The following is a 26,620-nucleotide window of genomic DNA, read 5'->3' as shown; positions in this document are numbered from 1 at the left end:
GGTCTTGGTCTACTTCTGTCTGTGTTCTTACCTGAGGTTTGGCTGTGACTCTTTCCCGTCAACTCTAAGTTCAATTTGTAGGAGCCAGAAAGTGCTGAGCACACAACAGAGTGTGGGTTATTGGGCAGTTTCCTAGCTTCCCAGAACCACTGACTTGTTTGTGGACAGTGATCCATGTTCCCTCTATCATGCATTTTCGGAAAGCAAACTGGCAATCAAATGGTAATTGTTTCCTTCTGTGTGGATTTCTCATTCCCAAGACTGCCTGGCAAGTAGGAAGCTGGCTCTCAGAAGAGGACAGGGGCCTGGAATTAGATGTCCGGCCTGCAGTATACCCAAGGACGTGGTGGCTCCATAGCTCACATTTTCCAGCAGAGTCCTGATTTCAAATATTTTATCCTGTTTGCCTTATAAATAATCCAAATGCCCTAGAAATTCACTGTCTAAACCATATTTCTTAAAGCACAAGAAGTCCTTTGTTAGACTGTGTTGCCCCAGTTTGGGTTTGAAAAATATATCACTGTACTTATGTAAAGAAGACTTTTTTCGTTTTTAAATGATGGGGTTCAGAAAGGCAAAATCAGTCCCATTTGGGGCACATCAAATTAGAAGGAGCTGACCCAATATCCCAGGTCTCTAAGGAAATCTAAGCACTCTTTCTTTTTAGCTATTCAAGTGTATGTGCAGGCATTCAGTCAGATTCCTCTTCAACGTCTGCTTGGCAGAGGCCATGATGCTGGGATCTCAGGTAAATATGACGTGAACTCTGCTATCAGATACTTCATGGCACATAGTGGGGAGATGAGGTACATAATAATTAATACAAGTTTAAAAGCCTAAGCATATAAGGGGATATAGAACTCTCACAACTGGGAAGGTCCAGAAAGACTCCAGTCCACTAAACCCTCACCAAAATGAATACTGTAATAATTGTCTATTGCTATGTAATAAACTAACCCAAACACAGTGTCTTAAAACAGCCACCACCATTTATTTCTTTCTAATTCTGTGATTTGGGTAGTGCTCGGCAGGGATGTCTCATCTCTGTTCTGGTGGGATCTGCCAGGGCTGCTCATCTGGGGCCGGAGGATATGAAATGGCTTCCTTCATGTGTCTGTCACCACAGCTGGGATGGCTGGGACAGTTGAAGCTGTCTCTCTAGAACAGTAACTGGGCTTTGTTACATGGTGGTTTAGGGTCACAGAGGAAAAGTGGAAGCCAGCAGGCCCAGAACTGGCACAGAGCCACTTCCAGTGCGTTCTCTTGGTCAGAGCGAATCACCAGGCCAGCCCAAGTCAAGATCCACTTGCTGTCTGATGAGAGGAGAGGAATGCACATACAGGAATGGGAGGAATGCTTGGTGGCCATCTGTGTAATCTACTGCATTACCTGAAAACAAATTTATCATGTAAAAGCTGAAGAATAGGATCTCATTGTCATAACAAGCATGGTTTTGGTCACTGTGGAGGGCTGGCTGTGTTTCCCCAGTGTCTACCTATGTGAGCTTTGCATGTCAATCTCAGTGGACACAGCCACCCACCTCTGATATGTCTCTTCCTACCCACCCCAGGATTAGATAAAGATCATTTCTGCAAAGGTTACATTGTGAGTGATTCTGCAAAGGCAGAAGTGGCCCTTCAGACTTCTCATCTGTTCCTTTCCTCTCTCCTTTCACTACCTTTGCTCTTTCCCAGGTCATTGCTCAAGTCCACCCTTCTTACCGAGGTTCCTGGCTCTCTTTCTCTTGTTCCAGGAGCTAAAACAGGTGCAGATATAAGTGATGGTACTTGTGAACCTGGACTGTCTTCTCCGGCCTCCTACGTGAACCCCTTCCCAGTGCTCCATCTCATCGAGGACTTGAGGCTGGCCCTGGAGATGCTGGAACTTCCTCAGGAGAGAGCAGCCCTCCTGAGCCAGATCCCAGGCCCAACAGCTGCCTACATAAAGGAGTGGTTTGAGGACAGCATGGTGAGTAGGCCCATGACCTGACTGGGGAACAACGGGCCAGGGCTGTTGATGCATTTGTACACATTGCAGCCTTTTCTTGCTTCCCATCTGGCTTTGGTCAACCCCTACTGGGTGGTCCTTCCCAGCAGGAGTGTAGAGCCCAGTCAAGCAACTTAAACTGTACACTGTCCCTTCTTGTACTTCACAGCTGCTCTCTCCTGAGAGGAGGAAATTCTGGGCCAGAGAAGGGCAAACATGGAAGTCCCCAACCCCATGCCGGGATTACATGTACTACTTACTGAGTCATAATCCCTGGCTGGAGTTTCTACCCTTAGCTGGATCCCACTACCCCTTCTTTCTTACCACAAACTAGAGCTCAGTTACCTCATTCATGTCTTTACTTCTGCCTCTACTCCTTGCCCTAGAACTACTTCCTGTCCCTAGGGTGGAATGCGGATTTGCTAACCTCCTTCTCCTGCTCTTTCTAGATCAGACCCACAGACCTGCTAGTCTCTAGGCGAAGCAGATGGGTAGCTGTTGGGAAAATAGAATAATTTAATCAGGCTCCCTTGCCTTAGGTCCAGTTGGGGGTGGTGCGGCACATTCTTTGTAAATAAGTTGTGTGTGGGTGGAGTTAGTGCACATGCACAGAGCTGCAACTTGGCTGGTGTTGACTGCCTCGGGTGTCCGCCCGCACAGCCATGCTCTTGAACCTATGGCTTCCAAGGACCTTTTTGCTGTTTACCTAGCTCATAGACCTGTGTGTGAGGGGTCTGGTGACCCAGCCTGGTGTGTGAAGGGTTTGTGACCCAGTCTGTGAATGGGCTTGAGGGATCTGTGAGCTTCAGACCCAGCCCTAGCATGACAATTGGCCCAGTCAGCAGGATTATAGGTAGGTAAAAGAGCTCTATAGTAACCAAAGCCATAAATATGTTATCTTCCCCGTGGAGACCAACAGGTCAACTTTAAGAGACTAGTAATATCTGGGAATGGCTCATTGAGAAGATGATCTAAAATGCAACCATTTGAGGGCTGCAGAGAGGATACAAGAAAGTCAGAGGAAGGAAGTGTGTGATTACAGGGGCTGAGTTTGAGGATGAAGACTGGATACTAGAGTTTTGCAGACTGTTTCAAAATTGGAAAGTATGCATAGAGGTGGGAGGGCAGGAACAAGAGCATTAAACTGAGAGGGAGGAGTTGATGTTAGACACCACAGACCAAAGAGGTTGAGACACTCTTGTCTAGAGGCCATGTCATTTGTGATTAGACAGGCTATGTCCCAGCCTACTTTCTGTTCCAGAGGCCTCCGTCAATAGTCTTATCCACATGCCTTCTTCTGAACACTAAATAATTCATTATATGTGGTATTTGATATTTTTGTTACATAGGCTGCCTGCCTGGTGTTCTGTGTAATATACTTATTACACAGTTTGGTAGGTAGAAGAATGGCCCCCCAAAGATGTCTGTGCACTAATCACCAGAATTTATGAATGTTACCTTACACTGCAAGAAGAAAGGTTACAGATGGAATTAAGGTTGCAAATCAGCTGATCTTAAAATAGGGAGAGCAGCCTGGATTAACCAGGTGGGCCCAATGTAATCACAAGGGTTTTTGTAAGAGCCTTCGCTATCGTCCATGAACCCTTTCATTAGGGCGCGGAGCTTTATTTGCTCCCTCTCAGCTCTGCTCGGGTCCTTACCGTCATATCACTAAAAGATTCACTGACGTGTCTTCCCCCACAAAAGTCCAATCTGCCCATAGTACAGAAAATGGCTGGTTTTTACTCTTCACTGTACAGTTGACAATGAATATGGATGTTCCTTAGTCATCTTGTACAGATGCACATTAATTTATGTGACCATTTCTCTAATATTGACTTTAGGTGATTTTTAATATTTCATTAATATATCGCATTGCTGCAGTGAATATCTTTGCCCAGAAATATTTGTCCTTATCTCTAGATATTTTCTTTTCTTTTCGTTTCTTTCTTTCTTTCTTTTTTTTTTTTTAAAGATGACCGGTAAGGGGATCTTAACCCTTGACTTGGTGTTGTCAGCACCACGCTCTCCCAAGTGAGCTAACCGGCCATCCCTATATATGGATCTGATCCCGTGGCCTTGGTGTTATCAGCACCACACTCTCTTATCTCTAGATATTTTCTAAAAGTAGAATTATAGAGTTCAAGTAGGTTGCCAGAAAAAATATAGGGTACCCAGTTAAATGTGATTTTAGATAAGCAGTGAGTAATATTTAATAAGTATGCCCCATGCTGTTTTTTAAACCTGGCAGTTCTAATCCAAAAGGCTTAATGTCTTTAAGCTTTTTGACACATTTTTCCAAATCACTTTTCAGAAAGATTTTACTCATTAATATTTTTATTGGCAGGGTTTGAGGTATTCTGTCACATTGCATCCTGATCAACAATAATCACTAAGACTAGAAAACAGCTTTACTAATTTCATAGGAGACAATGTTTTCCTGTCATTTTAGCATTTTGCATTTTTTTGTTCAGTGGGAAGGCTAAACTTTTAGTTCATTAGTATTTATTCTGTATTATCTCTAAACTTTTGATCTTGTACCCTATCAGAAAGAAATTCGCTCTCCATAATACATATTCAGATATGCAGTATTTTGCTACTATATTTAAATTATAAAAAATAACCCCAAATAGAAGATTCTTAAAGGATAGATTAAAAAATAGTTCTGAGGGCTGGTCCATGGCTCACTTGGGAGACTGTGGTGCTGAGAACACCAAGGCCACGGGATCAGATCCATATATAGGGATGGCCGGTTAGCTCACTTGGGAGAGCGTGGTGCTGACAACACCAAGTCCAAGGGTTAAGATCCCTTTACAGGTCATCTTTTAAAAAAGAAAAAAAAAAGTTATTTTTTTTCCCATGCACTCTAGAGATCACCTTGAGCCCCTTGGGTAGACCTGCCCCACCCTCGTCTCATATTCTATGCTCTTTTTTCGTTATTAGGATTTTAGTTCTTTTCTTATGTATCTGAATGACATTTTATTAGTCCTGTGCTTTATTTGTGGCATGCATTTTCCTCACTTTGTTTCTAAATGCTATTTATGGTACTTTTGAGGTGTAGAATTTTAAGATTGTAATTAGCTCCTTCAATCCTGTTTTGATTTCTTCTTTTCCTTTTAGCCCTAGAAAGGCCTTTCCCAACCTCAGATCAGGTAACTATTCACCTGTATCTTCCTCCAGTAGGTTTATGGTTTGATTTTTATCTTATGGTTAATTCTAATTCATCAACAATATATTTTTAGTGTATGCTGTGAAAAATGGGTCTGACTTTTCAAATATTTTTGGAAGTTTATTAAAAATATTTTTTGGAACTTTATTAAAAATATTTTTGATCCTAAAGCAATTAACGTGGTTGTTGGGTTTTTGCAAGATGCATTGCAGAAAACAGCTTGCTTTCAGATTTGCCAGATATGTTTTGGGGTTATTTACAATGGTTTGGGGAATGCCTTCCTTTGGAGAGAAGACTTCTCTAAAAGTTATTGCATTCATAAATCTTTTAGAGTAATTATGGCCATTAGCAACCTATGAACGGTGTACTTTTAGGGGGTCAGAAGTTCATATAAACATTGAGATGTGAGGGCTGGATGTTAAGGTTTTGATTCTGGACAAAGATAGCCTGTCTGTATTTTAGGTCTTGCAGACCTGAAGTGATGTTAACAATCTGGCTGTACACACATTCCACACTAGGTCTTATCTATGTGGAAATAGAATGCAGAGCAGTAAACAAACTTACTGGGTGTTTTAGATCGGTACTTTTAGTTAGAAGCCCTTGTTAGTCAAATTTTGATCTGTAGTGCAGCAGTTTGGTATCCCCTGCAGCAGTTTGTTATCCCCTATCAGCTTGTGAAAATGCAGAGTACTGGCCCCCACGCCATACCTACTGAACCATCCTCAGGTGATGCCTATGCAAACTAAAGTTTAAGGAGCACTGCTTTAAACCATAGAGACCCACTTGAATTATTTAAAAAAAAAAAAAAATCACATATGGATTCAGATTGGAGTTGGACCCTGGGAGGGCCATTTGAGGGCTTAGGCAGGACCAACCAGTGCTTTCTCATCCACAACATCTGTGCATCCCTCGCCTGTTTGCTCCCTTCTCCTCTGCGGACATGTTGACTTTGTCACGTACCTCACAGTTACTGCTTTGTCATAGCACTGGCCTGACGTGGTCCAGCTCTAGTCCCAATGGCCAGGAATATTTGAGCTACATCCTTCAGGCCCACAAATAAATAAATAAATAAATAAATAAAAAATGTTATGTGCAAAGACATAGAAAATAAAAGCCTTTAATTTAAGCACAGTTGTGGATTAGCTGCCCTGGGGTCAGGTGTCCACCCAAGGGCCAGTCACCTGTGGCCAGAGAAGAAGGAGCATATGGCAGGAAATGTGGTCTTCCAGTGTTGCTGTTGGCTCAGGCACGAAGGCATCTGTGATCCACAGGACAACTGGTTGCTGAAGTGGTGGGGGTGAATGTCAGGGAGAGATTGATGCGTAGAATAGGACAGGTAGCAGGCTACTCTGGGCCCTCCCATTATGTGGGTTTTTTTAAATTTTTGTTTTGTTTTTTGTTTTTGGCAGCTGGCTGGTACAGGGATCCAAACCCTTGACCTTGGTGTTACACACTGTGTCCTAACCAACTGAGCTAAACAGCCAAAATGCCCCCCCCCCTTTCTGTCTTAAAGGGGAGGGAGTTTCTAGTCCTAGTGCAGCATAGTAGGCTGTTGTGTTTTCTTTTGAGTGGGGTTCATTCTTCCTCTGCTGGGTTCTTGAGCGCATAGAGAGATTAGCCAGCTGGATTCAGTCGGGCTCTGCAGAGCTGGAGACAGCCAACTAGCTGGGGAGAGTAGACACATCCTGGTGCAGAGTATTGATTAGTGTTCCAGGTCTTGGATGATGCCCAAAAGGTACCAGAGTCAGCAGAGTCTCCAGATGGAGCAGCTACTGTGCTTGTCTAACAGCCTGGTACATACACCACCCTCATCTCCTACCAGCCAGTCTATCCTGGTGTTCAATACATTGGATATGGGCCACGGGGATCCTTGGTTCAAGATAAAGTCAGGGAAAGGGAAGGCAAAACCAGCAGCAGCAGAATGAGGGCACGTCAGGGCAGAGCACAGCATCCAGGGTGATGGGCAGTGGTTGGCAGAGACCCTGTAGAGGGGCTGTACTCTGGGCTCCCTTTGGAACTGGAGTACATGGAGCAGGCTTGGCCTCCCAGCAGGAGCATAAGCCTTCCTTTGCAAGATTACAGGTGTCCTGGTCAGGGTGCTTAGGCAGGTGGAAGCAAATTGAACCAGGGTGAGGTAGTAAGGAGCTAAAAGACCGGGGCTCTACCCTGCTTCTGCCACTGACTTGTATGTGTCTTCGGGTGAGCCTCTTCTCTCCTCTGAGATGCAGTTTCATTATTGGAAATGACAGCCGATTTTCACAGTGTCTGCAAGATCAGGCCAAGCATTCTAATCTGGCAGTTTGTTATAGGGGCCATATTGAGTGGCCTTTTTGTAAGCACCAGCCTTTGCCTCCCTCAGTCCAGACCTCTTGGTTTCCAGAGTGGAGACAGGAGCCTCTCTAGGTGCTGCTGTGCCTGTGTCAGGGCCCAGAGATGAGGGCTGTTTTGAATGGGCAGCCTCTGCTGGGCCTGCTGGGCTGGGGAGCAAAGCTGCTTCTAGGGCATGTTCTCACTTCTGATATCCCACCAGTCAGTTCAGGTGCCCTCAGTTACCTTTTTAACTAGTCTCTCAAGGAACAAAAAAAGAGCCAGGCCCAGGAGGGAGCACAGCCACCCCACTCATCAGCTCCAAACCACCTTGTCACAGACGGCAGCTCCTCAAACAGAGCCCTTGCATTCCTGCCAGATTCAGCTTGCAATCCTTCATTCCAGCCAAAGGGGTAAATCTGTTTACCACATAGAAAAGCCAGAGGAGCTCCAAAAAAGGTGGGGAGAAAAAGCTGTTTTATGAATTATAAAATGTGAGCTTGAGTTTCTCTTGCCATGTGATTCATTTCTGTATCCATTCTCCACCCAGGACTGGGAACAAAAGACAGGTCTGGATATATCCGTGTTGAACATTTAACTTTGCAAGTTACAGACAGGAATTTTTTAGGAAAACCTTTTCCTCTGGATCTTCCTTTTGATGGGGAAATTTGGTGCCTATTTTTCAAGGAAAAAATAAAGTAGAGCCCACATGAGCCATTTTCCACTGTGTTTCTTACCTCCCCCTATGACAGGTGTGAACTTGAGTGAGAGCTGAGAAAGGAGTAGGTGTCAGCACTTTCCTGTGCTCAGCTCCCAAGGGACTCCTGTCCTGGGTAGGGGCATGGGCGATGGCTCTTTGTCCCTGTGCATTACCAGAAGAAGCCACTAGGTGGGAGTCAGGGACAAATGCTGGGAAGTCTAAATCCCAAAGAATAAGATCAGGGCTTTATATAAGAAAAATAGCTTTTTTTTTTTTTCTTTTTTAGGTTAGAAAGATGGCATAAGCACCTACCATTAGTGAAGCTTCTGGACAGTACACATGAGTCAGCTGGCAAAGAGTTTTTTTTCCTAATTTTTCTTGAAAACCAGTGGACAGAGGGCAAGCAGGGGAGGCCTCCACTGGAGTGGGGGAGAAGAGACAGGGTGGGCCGAGGGCTGCTCCTGAGAGCATAGACCTGACCTTCCATTGTGGATGGCAAAAAAACCTCTCCAAACTCCTTGACTCCGGTGCCTTTCGCTGGGACACTAGTAGGATGGCGCTCTCCCTTCCAGCAGGCTTGCCCTGGAGAAGCTTCCTGTGCCTTGGGGGATTTTCGAATGCATTTTTCCTGGCACAACACTCTAGATTGGGGGCCTTCAGCCACTGCACATTTAGCAGTTTTAGTTTTCCTGGATTTTGATTTTTCTTTCCCCTGCTTGAAGTAAATTGTACCCTACTAAATTCTAGCGATCTGCATCCTTTCAGACCTGACCTAAAGAGACATTTCAGTCCCTAAGAACCAATGTTTATAAACGACCAAGAATGTGCAAACACCGGTGAAAGAGCAAATAAATCCTTCCCCACTAAATTTCCTGCTCTAGATCGAGGGTACATGGTGGGTCATGTTGCCAGGTCAGCATAACTTGAGGTCTGAGCATGTAGACACTACTCACCCTCCATCCGCAAAGAAGGCCCGCCAGAGCCACACCGTGGCAGCCTTTGCCATTTTGGACCCCCAGGGAGGCAGGCTGTAGGGAATTTCCAGGTGAAATCGTGTGGTACCCTGTGTTTCTAGGAACTTCTGAAAGTGGTTTCCTAACTGCTTACTACTCCAAGTGTTTTCCAGGACTGGCAGTGTGAGCATCACCTGGATGCTTGCTAGTAATGCACAGTCTAAGGCCCCATTCCCAACCTTCTGGATCAAAATCTGCATTTCTACTAGAACCCTCCAGCCCAGGTGATTCATTATGGATGGGGAAGCATTGTCCTAACCCAGGGGTTAGTAAACGATGCCTGCATCTGGCCTGCTGCCTATTTCTTACACCCCGTCAGCTAAGAATGATTTTTATATTTTTCAACAATTGAAGAAAAATCGCAAGTCTATTTCGTGATGTGAAAATGATATAAAATTCAAATTTTAGTGTTCGTAAATGAAGTTTTACTGGAACACAGCCGTGTTCATTGGTTTAGATGTTGGCTGTAGCTGCTTTCGCACTACCGTAGCAGAGTCAAGTATAACAGATGGTATGGCCCACCAAGGCTAAAGTGTTTACCACTTGGCCCTTTACAGGAAGAGTCTGCCGACCCTTGTCCTAACACATTTTGGAAGTGGGTTCTCAGTGCTTGTGCACTGTGGGGGTGTGGGCTGCGGTGGCCAGGATGCTGTTTCGCGATCAGGACTTCTCTCCCACTGTATGGTACATCTATTGAATGACAAGCCTGTATAAGATTTATGAGAGGGTGTCCTGGCAGCTGTCTCCTGTGCCCAGGATGCAAGGGATAGGTCAGTGGAAAGGCATATGACCCATGAGTTCAGTCCGTAGTTCTGCCCAATGAGATGCTGCTAACTCCTGATAGCCAGCAGGGGTAAAACCTCAGGGACCTGCAATTCCAGCCAGGTGGGTGGCAATCCTCAGGTTCTCTTCTAGACCCTGGAATGGGGTGGGGGGAAGCTACAATGGGTTCCCCAATTGTACACTCGGGTCTCTGAGCTGTGTGTTTACTCCCAGAACGCTCAGTTTCACAGTCTCCTGCCCTTTGCCCTCAGCTGGCTGCCTCATATTCCAAATACTAGTGAGTCAAGTCTGGTTGCAGGTGAGTGAAGTGCTTCCGGGAAGGCTGTCAGGGTGAACCCCCTTGTGGTTCCTGAGGACTTCTCTCTTCAGAGATGGGTCCAGTGGGTCCCTGAGACTCCACCTCACAGGAGCAGTGTACCAGAGGCAGGAAGCCCAGTGCCCCGCCCCCGATAATACGGGCAGCCTAAACCTTTGGCAGTGACTGCTTAGGCCAGATAAAGCCCAGGTTTCTAACCTTTTGGGGACTGATGGACCATTTTGATCTGACAAAAACTGTTTTCAGAGAAATATATTTATCTGTGTAAATGTTACTTTCTACATATTTTAGGAACATATTCAGGGGCTTATCTGATCCCCTGGAGCCCATCTGTGGACCACTGTGAGGCACCCCTGCCAGGATAGCCTGTTGGGGCTGCCCCCACCCCCACCCCCACCCCCGCATGGTAAGGGAACTGTGACAGGGCCACTGCCCCAGGGGACTAGTGAGTGGAGCTTCTGAAACCATCACATCTTGCTCACCCCCATCTCTTTCGCACCTGCCAGCCACACTCACATGTCCTGCTCCTAGATCTCTTCTATGGATTTTTGAGTTGAATTACAATATAAAATGTACTTTGGTGTTTAATAAAGGGAAAAAAAAAAGGCTGAGCTAAGAATTGCCACTTGAGGATACCATAAAAATATGTCAAGAATTTAGCTGCAGCTTGTCTGGATTTCTCCCTTCCTCAGTCCCTCTTCTTTCCTTTTCTCTCCTCCTGCCCCACCCCAACTTTGTTCAACACAGGAGTTAAGCTAATAATAGATGAAATCAGCCCTGTCTTTTCTTTGTTGAGCTCAGCATCTTTACCCTGGGGAAACAGACTTTTAAGTCTCTATTTTCTCCAAGTAGAATTTTAGTCTTGCTTTGCTGGTCTTACCACCTCAGCCTCATTCTTTCATTCAAAGAATGTTTAAGTTCCTACTGTATACTAAGTATTGTGCTAGGCACCCTAGCACAGAAATCAGGCACCATCCTGCAGCCTGGTGCAGTAGACAGACATGTCACCCTTCAGCTGGGGTTCAGTACAGCAGGGCAAGTGGTGAAGCAGAAGAGAGTGTGGGTACTCAGGAGGGGTAGCCACAGCTTTGTGGACAGGTGGGAGCTAGCAAGGCTGATGAGAAGCAGCCACAGTGGCCCCCCCTCACCCCTCTCCTCTCTTCTGCCAGAACCCAAAGGACGACACTGAGCTCCTCCAGGAAAGCGGGATCTTCTCCCATTCTGCAGGGCCTGGGACTCTGCCCCGCCTCCCACCCACCCCTAGTTTCCCAAACCAGCTCTCCTGCATCTTCTTCTCTGGGGCCCCAGATGCACCTTTATTACATACCATGTGGTAATTCTTTGTTTACCCAGGGCAGGAAGTCGGTTTCATTTGCCTTGGACGCTGGGCAAATGTGTGTTGACTGAGTGAATTTGACTTTCCCAGGCTTTTAGACAGAAAAAAGCAAACAAACCTACCTATCCCCGCAACCTTAGGTATGTTTTCTACTGACACATCCTATCATAGTCTGCGCAGGGAACCTGGGCCAAATGGGTCCAGGCCATGTGCTGGAACTATGCCAGAGGTGAGGAAGAAGGGTCTAGAGCTCTGTGTGGGTAGCAGAGCCTGCTTCTCCCTGCTGGCCTCTATCGGGGTGTGTCTCCAGGAATTTACTCCTCCCTCATGCCAGCTGCTGGCCAGAGTTCTCCCCACCGCCTCTGCAATCTCCAGGCAGGCCAGCCTGTTGGGGGCTGTGCTGCCGGGTGTTGTTTCTGCCCTGCCTTTCTTTGGGGCCCTGCTCTGAGCCATGGTGAACTTGATGCCTTGCTGAGGGGCTGGCTGACACCGAGAAGAGCCTTTTCTTCAGGCTGGATGCTCCAGGAAATCCCCTGGAGGGCACTGGGAATGCTCATGCAGTCACAAGATGTGCATCTGCAGGTCACTTATCACAGCAGGGCCCAGTACCTTTCCCTGTGACCACAGTTCCCACTGCACCCACATCAGACATCACTTTCATAATCAGAGTCAGAGGCACACATGAAGGGCTGTGCGAGGAAGAAAAGCTGTTTTTAGGAGAGCTCTCAAAGAAGATGGGAGCAGGAGGAGGAGGTGGGGGTGGCATCTGGGGAGTCCTGGAGAGGCTACCCTGGAAAGCCAGCCTGTGACCACTGACAGGGAAACAGACATGGCTCCCCGCCTCTGCCAGCCTTTAAAGGCTCGTTCCTACCAGATCTGCTCCTTGAGTATCACAGAGACATTCGTGGAACAGCCTCACCCTTCCCACCTCCTTGGTTTCTAAAGCAGGTGGTCTACAGTGTGGGACAGCCAGGGACTTGACAGAAGCAGTAATCCACCCCCCCACCCCCACCCCTGAATGTGGCCCCAGGGAGTCCTGTGGTGGTGGCCAGAAAGCAGCCTGGAGCCAGACTCCCTGAGCTAGCAGCAAAGGTCTCTGAGGTTGGCACAGTTGGTCTCTGTGGATAGTGCCACCAGTGCCAGGGACAGCCAACGCCCTACACAGGGCCGGGTACACTGCAGGCCCAAGAACCCAGATGGGAGCTGGTTCTGAATCTGTTCTTTTTGGAAATGACGACTTTCCTCAGGGCACAGCCTGTGGCCCGCCTGGAAAAGGGGTGGGCGTGGGCTTCGGGGCGGGGGTCAGGCACTGTGTGGGAACCAGCAAGCTCCTCCAAGAGCAGCACTTATTTTTAGTCTTCTCCCCAGTCCCAAATAAACGGAGAGCAGCTGGGAGCCTGTGGGTAAATGCAGAGTGAAGCAGAGACAGGAAATCGGGGGCTCCGGTAATGAGTTCCAGCCACTCCAGAAGGGGGAAGCCAGACAAGGAATTTTCTTCAGGACTGTTTCCCTCTGGCAGGCTCCGGTATTATCCCTGAGAAGAACGTTCCCGCGTTTGTGTGCGTGTGTGTGTGTGTGTGCGCGCGCAGCTCCTGTGCAAGGCTCTCTCTTCTCCCTCCACCTTTTAAGTTTGATTGCTCCACAGGGCTCTGAGTCCCAGTCCTGGTGCCTGTGTGTGTGTGTGTGTCTCTGTGTGTGGGGGTGGTAGGGGAGGACACTGGAGCAGCACGGTCTGGAACTGTTTAGGGAAAGGCCGAAGGACACAGGCCAGGGAAGTGGGGACATTTGAACACAGCTTTGGTATTCCTGAGGCGGGGAGGGGACAGAGGCAAGGAAGAGGAGAGAACTTGGCCTCTGGCCAGAAAAAGGGCTTTCTCAACCAAAGAATGTAACTGCTGACATGGGTGCCCAGCATGGATGGGGACATTGATGTTTACAAGCATTTCTCGTGGCTGAAGAGGGTAAGTGACTGGCTGTTTTGTCTGGGTCTCCGTGGAGATGAGTGAGGGGAGAGGCACTTCGGGGTGTCGTGCGTGTGTTGTAGGGGGAGGCGTTTGTCCGGCAAAGCCCTGTTGTGGCCAAGTTCTTCGTGAGAATCTAATTATAGACACCAGGGGAGAAAACAGCCAGCTGTCTTTGTTTCTCCTCTGACATTCTGGTGAATGAGCCTCTGTACAGAAAGGCAAGAATGGAGTGAGGAAAGTTAGCTATTTTAAATTTGGCACTTACACAGTCAGAGGTTCCCAACACAGTGACCAGGAAAATACGTCTGGTGCTTTTCAGTTTGAGGACACGGAGGAAAATGCACTGAATTCGGAAGTCGTTTGACTCATTCTCAGCTCTGATGTTATCCTGTGTGGAGGGTACATCTGCTGTCAGCCAAATGAGCTTCTGCATTGCTGGAGGAAGGCTCTCGGAGAGTTCTGTTTTGAATGGCCTGAAGCTGAGGGTTTGGGTTGCAAGTTGTTCATGCCCTTCCTTTAGGGGATGAGCCTGAGTGTGTGGTGTGAGCAAAGAATGAATGAACACTTGGGGGCTGGAGTGGCATCGTGCTCGTACAGACCTCAGGCTCTCTCCTCTTTTGTGGCTGACTTTAAATCTGCTAAGATAGGTATGCATTTATTTTCAGAGGACTTTTAGGCTGCATGTTGTTCAGAGGCAAGAAGGACAAAAGCAGCTGACAGATAAGAGATGTGACATTGTAACTGCAGAAGGACAGGAGGGCCAGATAGTATCTGGCTTGGAAGGGACATGCAGGTCCAGGGACCCCAACTCCCAGACACTGGGCTGGCCAGCTTTTGAGCATGCCCTCTGTGGCACTCATTCAGCAAATATTGAGTTCTGGGTACTGAGTGTACGGTGGTGAGCAGAGTGGAACCAGTCTCTTGTGGACCTTCCATCTAATGCAGGAGGTGGAGGTTAAAGTGTCCCAGGAAATAAACTCTGGATTACACACAGATGAGGGCAGTGAGGAGGAACAACAGAAGGTTCAGGAAGACTTGATTGAGAAGGAGGGGTCAGGGAGCCCTCTTTGAGAAAATAACTCTTCACTGAAACCTGAAAGAGCAGTAGGANATGCAGGTCCAGGGACCCCAACTCCCAGACACTGGGCTGGCCAGCTTTTGAGCATGCCCTCTGTGGCACTCATTCAGCAAATATTGAGTTCTGGGTACTGAGTGTACGGTGGTGAGCAGAGTGGAACCAGTCTCTTGTGGACCTTCCATCTAATGCAGGAGGTGGAGGTTAAAGTGTCCCAGGAAATAAACTCTGGATTACACACAGATGAGGGCAGTGAGGAGGAACAACAGAAGGTTCAGGAAGACTTGATTGAGAAGGAGGGGTCAGGGAGCCCTCTTTGAGAAAATAACTCTTCACTGAAACCTGAAAGAGCAGTAGGATTGAGTCAGGTGAAAAAATGGGTGAGGAACATTCCATTTGCAGAGGTGATGGTATGTGCAAAGGTCCTGAAGCAAGAGGGAGTGGCGAGTTTCAGGACTGAGAGAAAGCTGGTGTGGCTGATCTCGATGGCAGGTAGAGGCAGATGGATGCCAGATCACAGAGGGTGGGGGAGGCCACAGTGAGGGTTGTGGGAGATGTGGTTTGTATGCTGGGGGACTTGTATTGGGGAAGTGACATGGGATACATTCGTGGGTCCAATTTGTATTTTAAGAAAATTATTCTAGCTGTGATGTGGCATATGGTAAGCTATAGTGGGGAAAGTGAGGCAGCTGAGCACAATTATAGGGTTGGAGGACTTGTAGGGATCGAGTAGTACAAACCCATCATTTAACAAAGGCCAAGAGAGGCTAAGAACTTCATGGTCATTAGTGTCATAGCTGTTAGTGGTGCAGCCTGGTCTTGAACCCTGTTCTCCGTCCTGCGGTCTAGTTCTCTTTCTTCATCTCTTCTGCCAAATATGTAGAAAATTATTCATTTAGAACCTAGCAGAAATCCTGTCTGTGCTCAGCCCTGCTTAGCTAGGGATGGCGCACTGGAGAGTGCGCCACTTGGGAGCACAGCGGCACTCCCGCCGAGGGTTCAGATCCCATGTGGAGACCGGTTCCCGCTCACTGGCTGAGCGCGGCGCGGGCGCGACACCGAGGGTTGTGATCCCGTTGCCGGTCCCTGGTACGGGTGCGACACCGAGGGTTGCGATCCCATACCGGTCAGTAAAAAAGACAAAAAGGAAAAAAAAAAAAAAGCGTACGGGCGCGACACCGAGGGTTGCAATCCCGTACCGGTCAGTAAAAAAGACAAAAAGGAATAAAAAAAAAGCCTCAGTGGGCCCTGTTTGCATATGACATGATCTTGTACATAAAAATCCCTAAAGACTCTACAAAAACAAAACAAAACAGAAAAAACCTGTTAAAATAAACTAATTTAGTAAATAAACAAATTTAGTAAAGTTACAGGATACAAAATCAACATACAAAAACCAGTTGTGGCCTTTTGGCCAGAACTGCAATCTTAAAAAAAAAAAAAGCCTCACTGGGGAGATTCTGGGGAGAAATAGGTAAGAAGTTTACTTCCCGTCTCTTAGTCTTTATTTCCCCATATCCAAAATGAGGCTTTTAACTAGTAGAAGGTTCTAGCCATGGTGTGCCTGGGACCATCAGAGCTGTGTCTCAGCCCCCTGGGGCAGATGCTGCAACTTTGTACCCTGTCCAGGAGTCCTGTCTGTGGAGGAACTAATTCTGCATGTAAGGCTCCTTCTGTCCTGAGACCCAGGGTGTGAGCTCTGACTCCTGTGGACAGTGGGAAACTCTAAGAAAGGAGACTTCAGAACCCCCCAGGATGACTCATAGAAAAACAGATATTTTTCTCTTTTAGAAAAGCAGCATTAACAAAAAACAAAGCACAAAATGTTGGACATGTTACAGGCTGTGTGATCAGAGTATTTTCTTTGTTCTTTAAATGTACTGCCAGATTTCTTGTCTACTTAAAAAAAAATTCCCTTTCATCCTGTGACCCTGATCGTGAGCCCCCCAGACTCACACTTCGTCTGAAAAAGAAAGCTCAGGCTCTTCAGCTTTCTTGGCTTTCAAGACCCTTTGCAACTTAGCTTCCAACTTACCTTTTTAGATTTATATCTTTTATATCTACCCCAACGAGTACCCAAGAATACTCCCTCCCTTTTCTGAACTTTTACCCCAGATGTTCTCTCTAATTCCTACCTACTTCATCTGGCTCCATCAAGCCCCTCCTTTACTATAAATCCTTTGCTGACCCCCTTCCCCCTGTGGGCTCCTCCAGCTCAGGTCTCTAGCACTTCCTGTCTGCCCATGTCACCCACCCCTTTTCAGATGTTTCCTTAAGCTGAGATGTCTTGGGGAGCAGGTTTCCCTGAACCCGTGTTTTTTTGGAGGTGGGAGGCACTGTCTTCTTTATTCTCCAGTACAGAGGAAATGGCTTCTAGAAGAAGAGATGTCTGGGTGAGGTGTGACCTGGTGCACAAGACAGTGGCCCTTTGACTAGTCCAAGAGGGTAATGCCTCTGGGCAAGGAGGGATGCCTATGTTCAAGTAGGAACAGAGTAGGATGAGAAATTTTTCTCAGAAAAGAATCATTGCTCTGGGGCCTGTGTGGGAAGGGATCATGTGTACCAGTATAGTTAAGAACATGCAGTTTGGAATGAGGCTTGGATTAGAATCCTGGCTTTGCCACATTTACCAGCTATGTGATCTTAGGTAGATTACCTCAAAGGCCTAGCTTTCTTTCTCTGTAAAATAAGAAAGATAACAGTACCTGCCATACACAGGTTTTATAAGGGTTAAGTAAGATAATACTTATTAAATGCCTAGTGTAGTACCATGCATGTAGGAAACATTCAATAACATGTTTTCTATTAACTTTTATTGACTTACCAGAAGGGAGAAATTGAAAGAGGAACAGGTGGGAGCAGAGTGGTTCTCTCCTAGCAATACATCTCAGGCTGTTCAGTCCTTCAGCTCTAGATGGAGGTCTGAAACCAAGCGTAATAAAGACCTAGAAGAGGCAGCTGTACCTAACCCACCGTAGGTAACCTGAGGCCCCATTGGCTGCTGGCTGTGGCCAGCTTGGCTGTGGTTGCTGAGTGAAGGCTGACCAGGCTGAACCTATTCTCCAGTTCATTCTCCTAGGGATAAAGTAATTCCTGCCACAAGTATCCAGAGGAACTCTCAGCCCCCTCAGCTACTTGGTTCCTGACTGACTCACAAACAGCTTACACCTGTTCTGTGTTGAGGTCAGTGTATCAACTCACACAGCCATCAAAGAGCCTCTAAAATTAGCTCCAACCAGGGTCTGTGGGGCTTACCCACTGCTGTCTGAGCAGTAGTTCATTTTCCCAGGAACAGAAATCCCAGCACTGTCAGCATCTTGACAATGCTCCCTAGCTTTCAGCACTCTCACTGTTTAAGCTGAATTCCAACCCAAAATCACAAAGAAAATGGAATCACCATGCAATTGGCTTGGGTTCTGCAGTAGAATGTGAAATGAACTCAAGCTGGTAATGTGAGACTATTCTGTGTCATCTGGTGCTCAAATGGTTGATCCAGTAGCCTAGCCACTTGGGCCAGAAGAGCTGCAAAGGCAAATAGACACACAGGCATCCTAGCTCCAGACTCTGACTTGCATTCATGCTTGACTGTGGAGAATATTGGAGAAGTAGGCAGTAGCTTCTGTGAAAGCTCCTACTGGTTTACAGTATGGATCCTGGATCTAGACTCCTTGGTTCATATGTCATCTCTCTGTGACCTTTGACAATTTATTTAACCTTCCTAGGATTCAATTTCCTTGACTGTAAAATACAGATAAATAATTCAATACATGTAAAGTGCTTAGAAAGCACTTCATAAGTATTAGTTATGGAGAGTCTAGACTCCTTGGTTCATATGCCATTTCTCTGTGACCTTTGACAATTTATTTAACCTTCCTAGGATTCAATTTCCTTGACTGTAAAATACGGATAAATAATTCAATACATGTAAAGTGCTTAGAAAGCACTTCATAAGTATTAGTTATGGAGATGATAACATCAACCACAACTGACAACCTCTGGTTACTCCAGAAATATCTACCCAACCTTGATTCTGAGCAGAGATGTTTTTCAAGCCCATGGGGAGGGCAACGGTGGGTATGGTTACTCAAGGGCAGTCCTAGCTGTCCTCAGTTTCCTGTAGGTACCTCCCATTTCTAGCCAACACACCCAAAATGCTAGCCCATCCTGTTTCCCAGTATAATTTAGGAGCTAAAATTCTGCCATCTCTAACCCCTACCACCTGTGACTCCTGTCTGCCAGCTCCTTGAAGAGAGGCCCTTGGGCCTCCTTTACACAGTGGGGTTTAATGAAGTGGCATCACACCAGGGTCATTTGTTGAGTAGTTCATGGGTCCTGCAGAGGAGCACAGCAATTGGCAGTTTTTTGGGCTGGCAACAGCACTTGGGAATCCTTTAACTCATCCCTGCATTCCAGGCTCCACGATCCTCTGTAGCAACCCTTCTGCAATTTTCCATTTGTCTCCAACCTTATACTCTCCTCTCAACTGATTTCCCTACATACTTCATTTAAAAAAGCCAAACTTAGATGAATCTCTCATTTTCCCTCCCCTCCACCATGAAATGTAACTGTGCTCACAACTATCACTTTTCAACTTCCTCCTGTTTCACTGGCTACAAGTCTCTTCTTTCAGCCAAGGTTATCCCAGTATCATGTTCTGTTAACCCAACCCTGTTCCAGCTCCTCTTGTTCCTCTGATTGTTTCTTCTTTCAGTTCCTTTCTGCCTACCGGTCCCTTGCCCTTTGCAGAAAGTGCTTCTTCTCAATTCTTAGGGAAAAAACAAAACTATCTTTGACCCTGTGCTGCCTAATAACTTACCTTCCTTTCACCATTAGGATTCCTGAAAGAGTAGCCTTAAAAGCTCACCATCTCTATTCCTTCCTGGTCACTCCCAAACCCACTGCACACTGGCTTTGTCCCTACAGTCATCTTTAAAATTTCTTCTATAAAGATGTTCTTCCTGCCTCTAGTTCCCAAGTAACCTTTTCTATCAACTGTCCCCTGAATTCATTCCCACTTGGGAATTTTGCAGGGTTAATAGCATTCTTGTGACCAAATGAGCATCTCTTCACTCTACCCCTTGCCTAATTCTACATTCTCCAGCTGTGGATCTTTTATGCCTATTTGATTGCTGGTTCCTCATGTGGAAGATTTAGTAGTCTGAGAGGCACTAGGAAGTTAATACTAATGTCTCCAGGCAAGCTAAAACAGTCACAGAGCCCACTCCACCCCCACTCTAGCACCCAGTACTGCTGCTGTTTCTCTGAAGATGTTTTCAATAATAATGAATCAGTGCATCTGTTGAAGTTGGCAAGATGAGGAAAAGTCTTCCGAGAGTCTTCTTCCTTTACTCTCCTCCTGGCTTTAACATCATCCCTTCACAGGACACCAGCACATTTACAAATACCATTTCTACAGCCTAGTGCTCTAAGTTCCTTATGTATCCAGCCACCTGTTAAAGATAATTTAGCAGGCTATAATTTTGTCAAGGTTTAAGCTTAGCCAAGGCTATAACTTTGGAGAAAAATACTGGCAAATCAGATGTGTTACTCTCTAAGTCCTAACTGATCTTCCTAGGGAGCTAGATTTGGAGTGAGAGTAACACATCTGATCTGCACTCTGTTCACACTGATTCACTCTGTTTACACTGCATTTGGAAGAAACGTCTTTAACTCTGTTGAAGCCTTGACAGTTGGCTTGACAGTCCTTCATCTAGAAAAAGTAGAACTGATCTTGGGAACAGTTGGGTTTATAATAACTGCCAGAAAGCCCTAAAACTCCTTAGCCAAAGAATGTAGGGGAAGTTTTTCTATTTACAAGCACTCGCCTACACTCATAATCCTTGGATCCCTTGGTGATGGGTAACCTGAGTCATATAACAGGAATTGACTGTATCCTCTGTGATCCATTTACTTTTATTTATTTACTTTAGTCCCTTATATTTAAGGTTTATGTTTTTGAAGTTTCTAAAAGGCTTGCATGTGAGTGGTGCTTCTGAGCTTGAGATACAGCCTTAGTGATTTTGACTTCTGCCCTGAAGCTCTGTGCCTGTTAGCCATGGCTCACTTGCAGTTGGCTTTCTGGGTTTGATAAGATCCCTTTGACCAGGCAGCCTGGAAATACCACGTATTTTCTTTCACTTTCTTATTTAGCTAAAAACACATGTCACCTAAGTGGCTAAAAAAAGGGAGAACCGTTCTAGGATTTATCTAGGGCCAAGGCTTACCCAGTGTGTTGTGTTCAAAAAATCTCAGCATATTTACAGTCAAAGAGCCACTATATAATTTAACATGCTCTGACCAGTTGGGACATTGTGTATACTGTGGCCAGAATCCTGAAGGAACTGGAATCTATAGTTTATTGGAAGCACTGAAGGAAATGTGACTCTTTACCTGGCCAAGACAACAGACATTGATATCAAAAAAGGAGGGCAGATGTATTTTGAGGACTCCAAGGCAGGAGCTCTGAGAAGTAACTGTTGGCTCTGAAAACCAGCATGGTGGCTAGAGCCGTCACACTGGGGAGCTGACTTAGGATTTTCCCACACTTCTTACTTGCATACCAAATGACACCCCCATTGTGATTTCTCCATTGCCCCATTTGTCTGCTCTGGAACCAACTCTTTCCCCAAGTGCAGTGAAGTGCAGTGTTGACAGGAGGTCTCCTGGGATGTGCCAGTCAGGGAATGCTGCAACAAACCTAGCTAAGCATCCCTGAGAGTGTATCAGAGCATACATGAAGGGAGCCAGGCTATAAAGGAGTCTCACTCCTTGGGATTCTGCATTGTCCCCAACTGTGGCATCAAGCACCACATCCCATCCAGAACTCTATGGAAAGCCTAATGTGGCTTTCCCTTGGTCAACCTCCAATGGAGGAGCCAGACCAGGAGTGAGTGATCAACATGGAATCTGACCAGCAGCTACAGTCAGAGAGTGATGGCTTTGAGGAGGCTGCCCTGGTTGATTTGCCCGGAAAGCTCATGATTAACTTAAGTTTGACCTAACTTCTAGACTGGAGCAGAAACAGAAATTTCAGTGTTTATGATTGGTCATTAACAGCTATTGGATTTCTCAATGTACTCATTATAAACATGTATATAGTACATAGTACTTATAGTACGTAGTAAAACACTTGTAAGGAGGAAAAAATTGTGGCCATGAGGATGTGACCCAAAACGTGGGCATCTTTTCAAGGACAATGGAAAAGTGAGTACATCTTTACCTGTGTGTGCCAAAGGCATGATTCTTGGGCTTTTAGCAACAGTGGGTTCTGTACTGTCATTTAGGCTTTTTTTTTTTTTTTTTCCCCTTTCCAGCCTAAAAATATTTTGGTTATTGTTCTCTTGGGTTGTTTGTACAGATCTTTATAAATATTTCTTAGGTGTCTTGATCAGAAATATTGTCTCTCTGTTCTCTTGCATAAAAAGAGTGAGTTAATTAAAACTTTGAGTAGAAGAGATGAACTGCCTGTAAATGGACTTTGGCCTTTTAGCTTAAATGAAGCTGTTTAAATGATTTGCATAAAGCATCCTGCTATAAAGAGCATTGTGTACTTTTATTCCCATGTGCTTTCATGTCTGTTGACCTCACTGCTCCTCTCTGTTGCTCTGTAAGGTATTGAGAGGATGGGAAGCCTGAGATTACACATAGTTACGTGCAGCCCTGGCCTCCTAATCATTCCTGGTTTGTCCTCTTTATGTGGCGAAGGCTGCCCCGTAAAGAAGAGAATGCTGTAGGAATTCTGTAAATGCATGTGGACCCTCCCCAACAACGTCTCCAGGAATCCACTGACTTGAAGTCCAGCAACAACGTCTCCAGGAATCCACTGACTTGAAGTCCAGCCGAGCAGAGAGTGGGGAACAGGGAACCTGGAGCTCTTAGCCTCCATCTCCCAGGCCTGGCATTTGTGCAGCCGTGTGTGACATGTGATTCTTTCCACATAACTTCTTAAAGAACTGTTAGATAGGAAATGTTCTTATTTTCCCTTCATTTTTTTCATTTTCCCTTTCACCCTTACATTTTTTAGACTTTAGCCCCTGTTTATTTCTTGTTTTGTTTTAGCTTGCTTATTCTTATCCCACATCCTCCCCCACCTTCCGTCCCCGTTGATGTCTGTGGGCCTTTCTTCTCTTGTGTTCATCCCCTGTCTTAACCTTCTTGCTCTGTGTGGGGAATAAGAATGGAGGCAAACAGGTGATGAGAGAAAGCCATTCATTCCACACATAAAGGAGACTGGGAGCCCTTTTTATCCCAGTACATCCCACGCAGACACACCCTATGCCACAAAGTAGATCCCCGTCCCTCCCCATGAGCCCTTGATGTTAATTCTAGTATTAACTATAGTTGGCTTAGAACTGACAAACCTGTCTTAAAAATTGCCAGTTCAAGCAAATCAAGCAATGATAGGCAGAATTCCTTTGTAATTTAGTACTATATCCAAATAGGAGGAATACTTTCTTGGAAGTTTACTTCCAAAGGAGTAAATTTTGGTCATTTGGTCACCCTTTAAGACAAATGTGTTAGCCAGAACTTTTGGTTGCAAATAACAGAAACTCAGTTCAAACTAGTCCAGACCAAGAGGGGACCAATGGAAAGGGCAGGGATATATCTCTGCCTTTAGACAGCATGAACCAGGGACGAGAATGCCACCAGTCTCCTTGTTGCCTTTTGTTTGCTTTTTTGTGCATGTTGGCTTCATAGCTGATTCCTGGTGCAGATCAGCTTCTTCCACATGGAGGAAGACATGGCCACTGACAACCTCAGAACCATCTAGCACCACCACTACCATGATGTGCTCCCAAGTTTAAAAATTCAGAGGAAGGATTCCAACCAGCCAAGCTTGGATCAGGTGATGGGGAGATGAGGATATCTCTAAGAAGATAGCGGCCCTCACTTGTGCCACGTGATTACAGTAAAGGTGATGATCCCAGCCTACTCTGGACAGACAGTGGGGGAAACTGACTGGGGTTCTCTGCAATTCATGATAAGGTGTCCTTTTGGGGCCTTAAATATCACTTGATAATCTCATCACTAATTAAAATGTAGTGTCCTCCAAAATGTGGAAACCTACTTTATTTCTTGAGTCTGCCAGCATCCAGCTCTCTGTGCATGAGGAAATTATCAAGAGTAAATTTCTTACTGGACCAAGGTAGAGGTGGAAGAGGTGGGGGCAGGACTCAGTTTTGACTAGGCTGTTGTCTTTGTATAGGCCAAACTGCCCTTTATGTAGATCCTGTCCCTGCTGGAATCTTGCTGGTCAGTCCTGTCCCTCCTGGCTACACAAAGTCCACTGTCCCTCCTCTCCTAATTGCTGAGGCTGATTGACTATCATTATTAACTTTAGGAGCCCCAACCATAGAATATCCTGTACAGCTGCTACATCTTCCTGAAGCCTCTCCCACTTAAGGATGGCTTAGAAAATAGGTCCACCTTAGGCTGTTGATTGCTCGATCTGTGTATTAGGCCTGCCCAGCCCCAGCAGTGATAGCAATTCGGGTCTTGTAGAAACAGACCCATAAGCTGTGAGAGTCAGGGAGCTGAGTTGTCACTGGAACATCACTCTCAAAGCCTGGGGAAGAACTTCATATGACAACTCTAAGCTATGCTTTATATTTGCCTCCAAGAGATCTAGGTTTTAGAGGATGGATTCCTTGTATCCAAGACTTTGCCCAGCCTCTTGAGAGTAAAGCTTTGATAGAGACAAAGGTGGTTTGGCTTCAATAATCTTGGCTACAGATTCCAAGTTCTTGACAATATACATTCAAGAAGAACTCGTCCTGATTCAGCTCTGCAATACCCAAGAGACAGTGTGTTTCACTGTGGCATTCTTCAATCAAAATGCAAGAGGATATGGAAATGTCAGTCTGAAATTGATGTTTCACTTCCATAGTATAAACAGATCATTTGGCCCTCACAGTATTTTTAGGGAACTAGCCTGAATTATGGTAATAGGAACAGTTCTGATAATGAAAAGTTTGGGTAAGAAGATTGAGATTTGCCTCTGGTACATTTGTAGCAGTAGCCATCAGAACAAAAGCGGAGAAAATTTGATCAAATATATGTGTAGCACAGCTTAGTATATCAGTGGTCTAGCCTAGGGGCCAACATCATTGGTTGAGTGAAACTTTTCAGTTTCTTATTTATATTCATCCATGGGATGAGTTGTCCTTAACAGGATGCTGTCCTTTAAATTCACTTGCCATCCCAGAGTGGGGAGGAATAGAAAGTTAGCATGTAAAAACTTTTCAGTTTCTTATTTATATTCATCCATGGGATGAGTTGTCCTTAACAAGATGCTGTCCTTTAAATTCACTTGCCATCCCAGAGTGGGGAGGAATAGAAAGTTAGCATGTAGTCTCCTTCAAACCTCTATTTGACTTTCTTAGTGGAACGTGGGCATGGTTCTTTCAGTCTGACTTTATGTATGGAGAGCTGGGCAACTGCTCTATCATTGATTTATCTAACAGGGAATATGGACAGAGCTTTCAGACTACCCAAACCTGGAATCATGCAGGGACCCAGTTGTATGATCCCAGTATTGATCCAAGTCGTCTATTACAATTCCACTATTAGAATTAAAGTAGGTGTATTCTCTGATAAAACAAGCTTTTGTAAAGACAAACAAAACAGAACTGTCTGAAAGTCTTTTATTTCTGAATAAATTGGAATGACATTTTAAGAACCACATGACTTTTTATGCCCTGCTGATGCAGCCACTTTATAATGCAAAAATGACACGACTGAACCTGTTGTCCGATTACTAGAGTAAGGAGTGTACATATTCACCCAAACTCAAATTCTTACCTTTGGCTGACGAATATTGTCATTCAACAAAATGATTCTAGAATAATCCTCGTCTTGGCCCTGTTCTCAGGTGCCTTCAAGTTTCTTCTCCAGGTGGAGGTGGCATTTGATCCTGGCCTGTGCCCTTCTGAATGACTGCAGTTTTCTTAAGAAGATGCCAGTCTTATCTAGATCATGAAGACATATGGCTCTGCACTTCACCAAAAGCAAAGGATGGCGACACTGCAGACTTCTGTCTGGAACATTACCTCTGCTTCACTGCTGTTTAATACCTTTCAAAGGCATGCTAGAGATTTTGGAGGACCTATATGAGAGGATGGTGCTCTTTCCTCTAGAACAATGATTTGGGATGGGGAGGGACCTCTGCAGTGAACACCACTGCCCTTTGAGCCATTGTGACCACTGGAAGAGGACTGACCCCTCAAGTCTGTTGTTAATCTTGGCTACAGATTCCAAGTTCTTGACAATATACATTCAAGAAGAACTCGTCCTGATTCAGCTCTGCAATACCCAAGAGACAGTGTGTTTCACTGTGGCATTCTTCAATCAAAATGCAAGAGGATATGGAAATGTCAGTCTGAAATTGATGTTTCACTTCCATAGTATAAACAGATCATTTGGCCCTCACAGTATTTTTAGGGAACTAGCCTGAATTATGGTAATAGGAACAGTTCTGATAATGAAAAGTTTGGGTAAGAAGATTGAGATTTGCCTCTGGTACATTTGTAGCAGTAGCCATCAGAACAAAAGCGGAGAAAATTTGATCAAATATATGTGTAGCACAGCTTAGTATATCAGTGGTCTAGCCTAATATATTAATTGAACTTATGGCTTCATCTTTCTTACCCTATTATTATAATTATTATTTTGTCAGCTAGTAAAAACAGCTGCCCCTCTGGGTGATTGTATGGGTGACCGTCATTATAATGAGGGCCATATGCACACCATCTGAAGAAGGCACAGTTGGTGTGGCTTGCAGCAGTGTTCCCTTTGGTCTTCTCTCCTTCACTTCCTGCTGGAGACATGGCAGCCACCCATGCTGGGTGACTTCATGCACATGCTGACTTTGGCACTGGGGTCTGATGTGCAGAGCTTCACTTTTCTATTCTCTCCATCCACTAAAAATTACCATTGTGTGCGTTCTTTTTTTTTTTTTTTTTTTTTTTTTTTT

At 45.5% G+C, this 26,620-nt stretch overlaps 1 protein-coding gene across 1 annotated transcript in view; it reads left to right on the top strand.

The window, feature by feature from the left end:
- Positions 1-26,620, top strand: part of PPFIBP2 (PTPRF interacting protein, binding protein 2 (liprin beta 2)) — a 146,238-nt gene that overhangs the window by 52,610 nt on the left and 67,008 nt on the right. The window contains exon 3 of the mRNA XM_008572467.1: positions 1,754-1,968. Within this exon, the coding sequence (XP_008570689.1) occupies positions 1,754-1,968 (215 nt within the window). The remainder of the gene's footprint in view (positions 1-1,753; positions 1,969-26,620) is intronic.

Source organism: Galeopterus variegatus, unplaced genomic scaffold, assembly GCF_000696425.1.
Source record: "Galeopterus variegatus unplaced genomic scaffold, G_variegatus-3.0.2 Scaffold788, whole genome shotgun sequence".
NCBI classification, from domain to species: Eukaryota; Metazoa; Chordata; class Mammalia; order Dermoptera; family Cynocephalidae; genus Galeopterus; species Galeopterus variegatus.
Note: the sequence above shows the minus strand (reverse complement) of the source record. Positions and strands in the feature narration are given on the sequence as shown.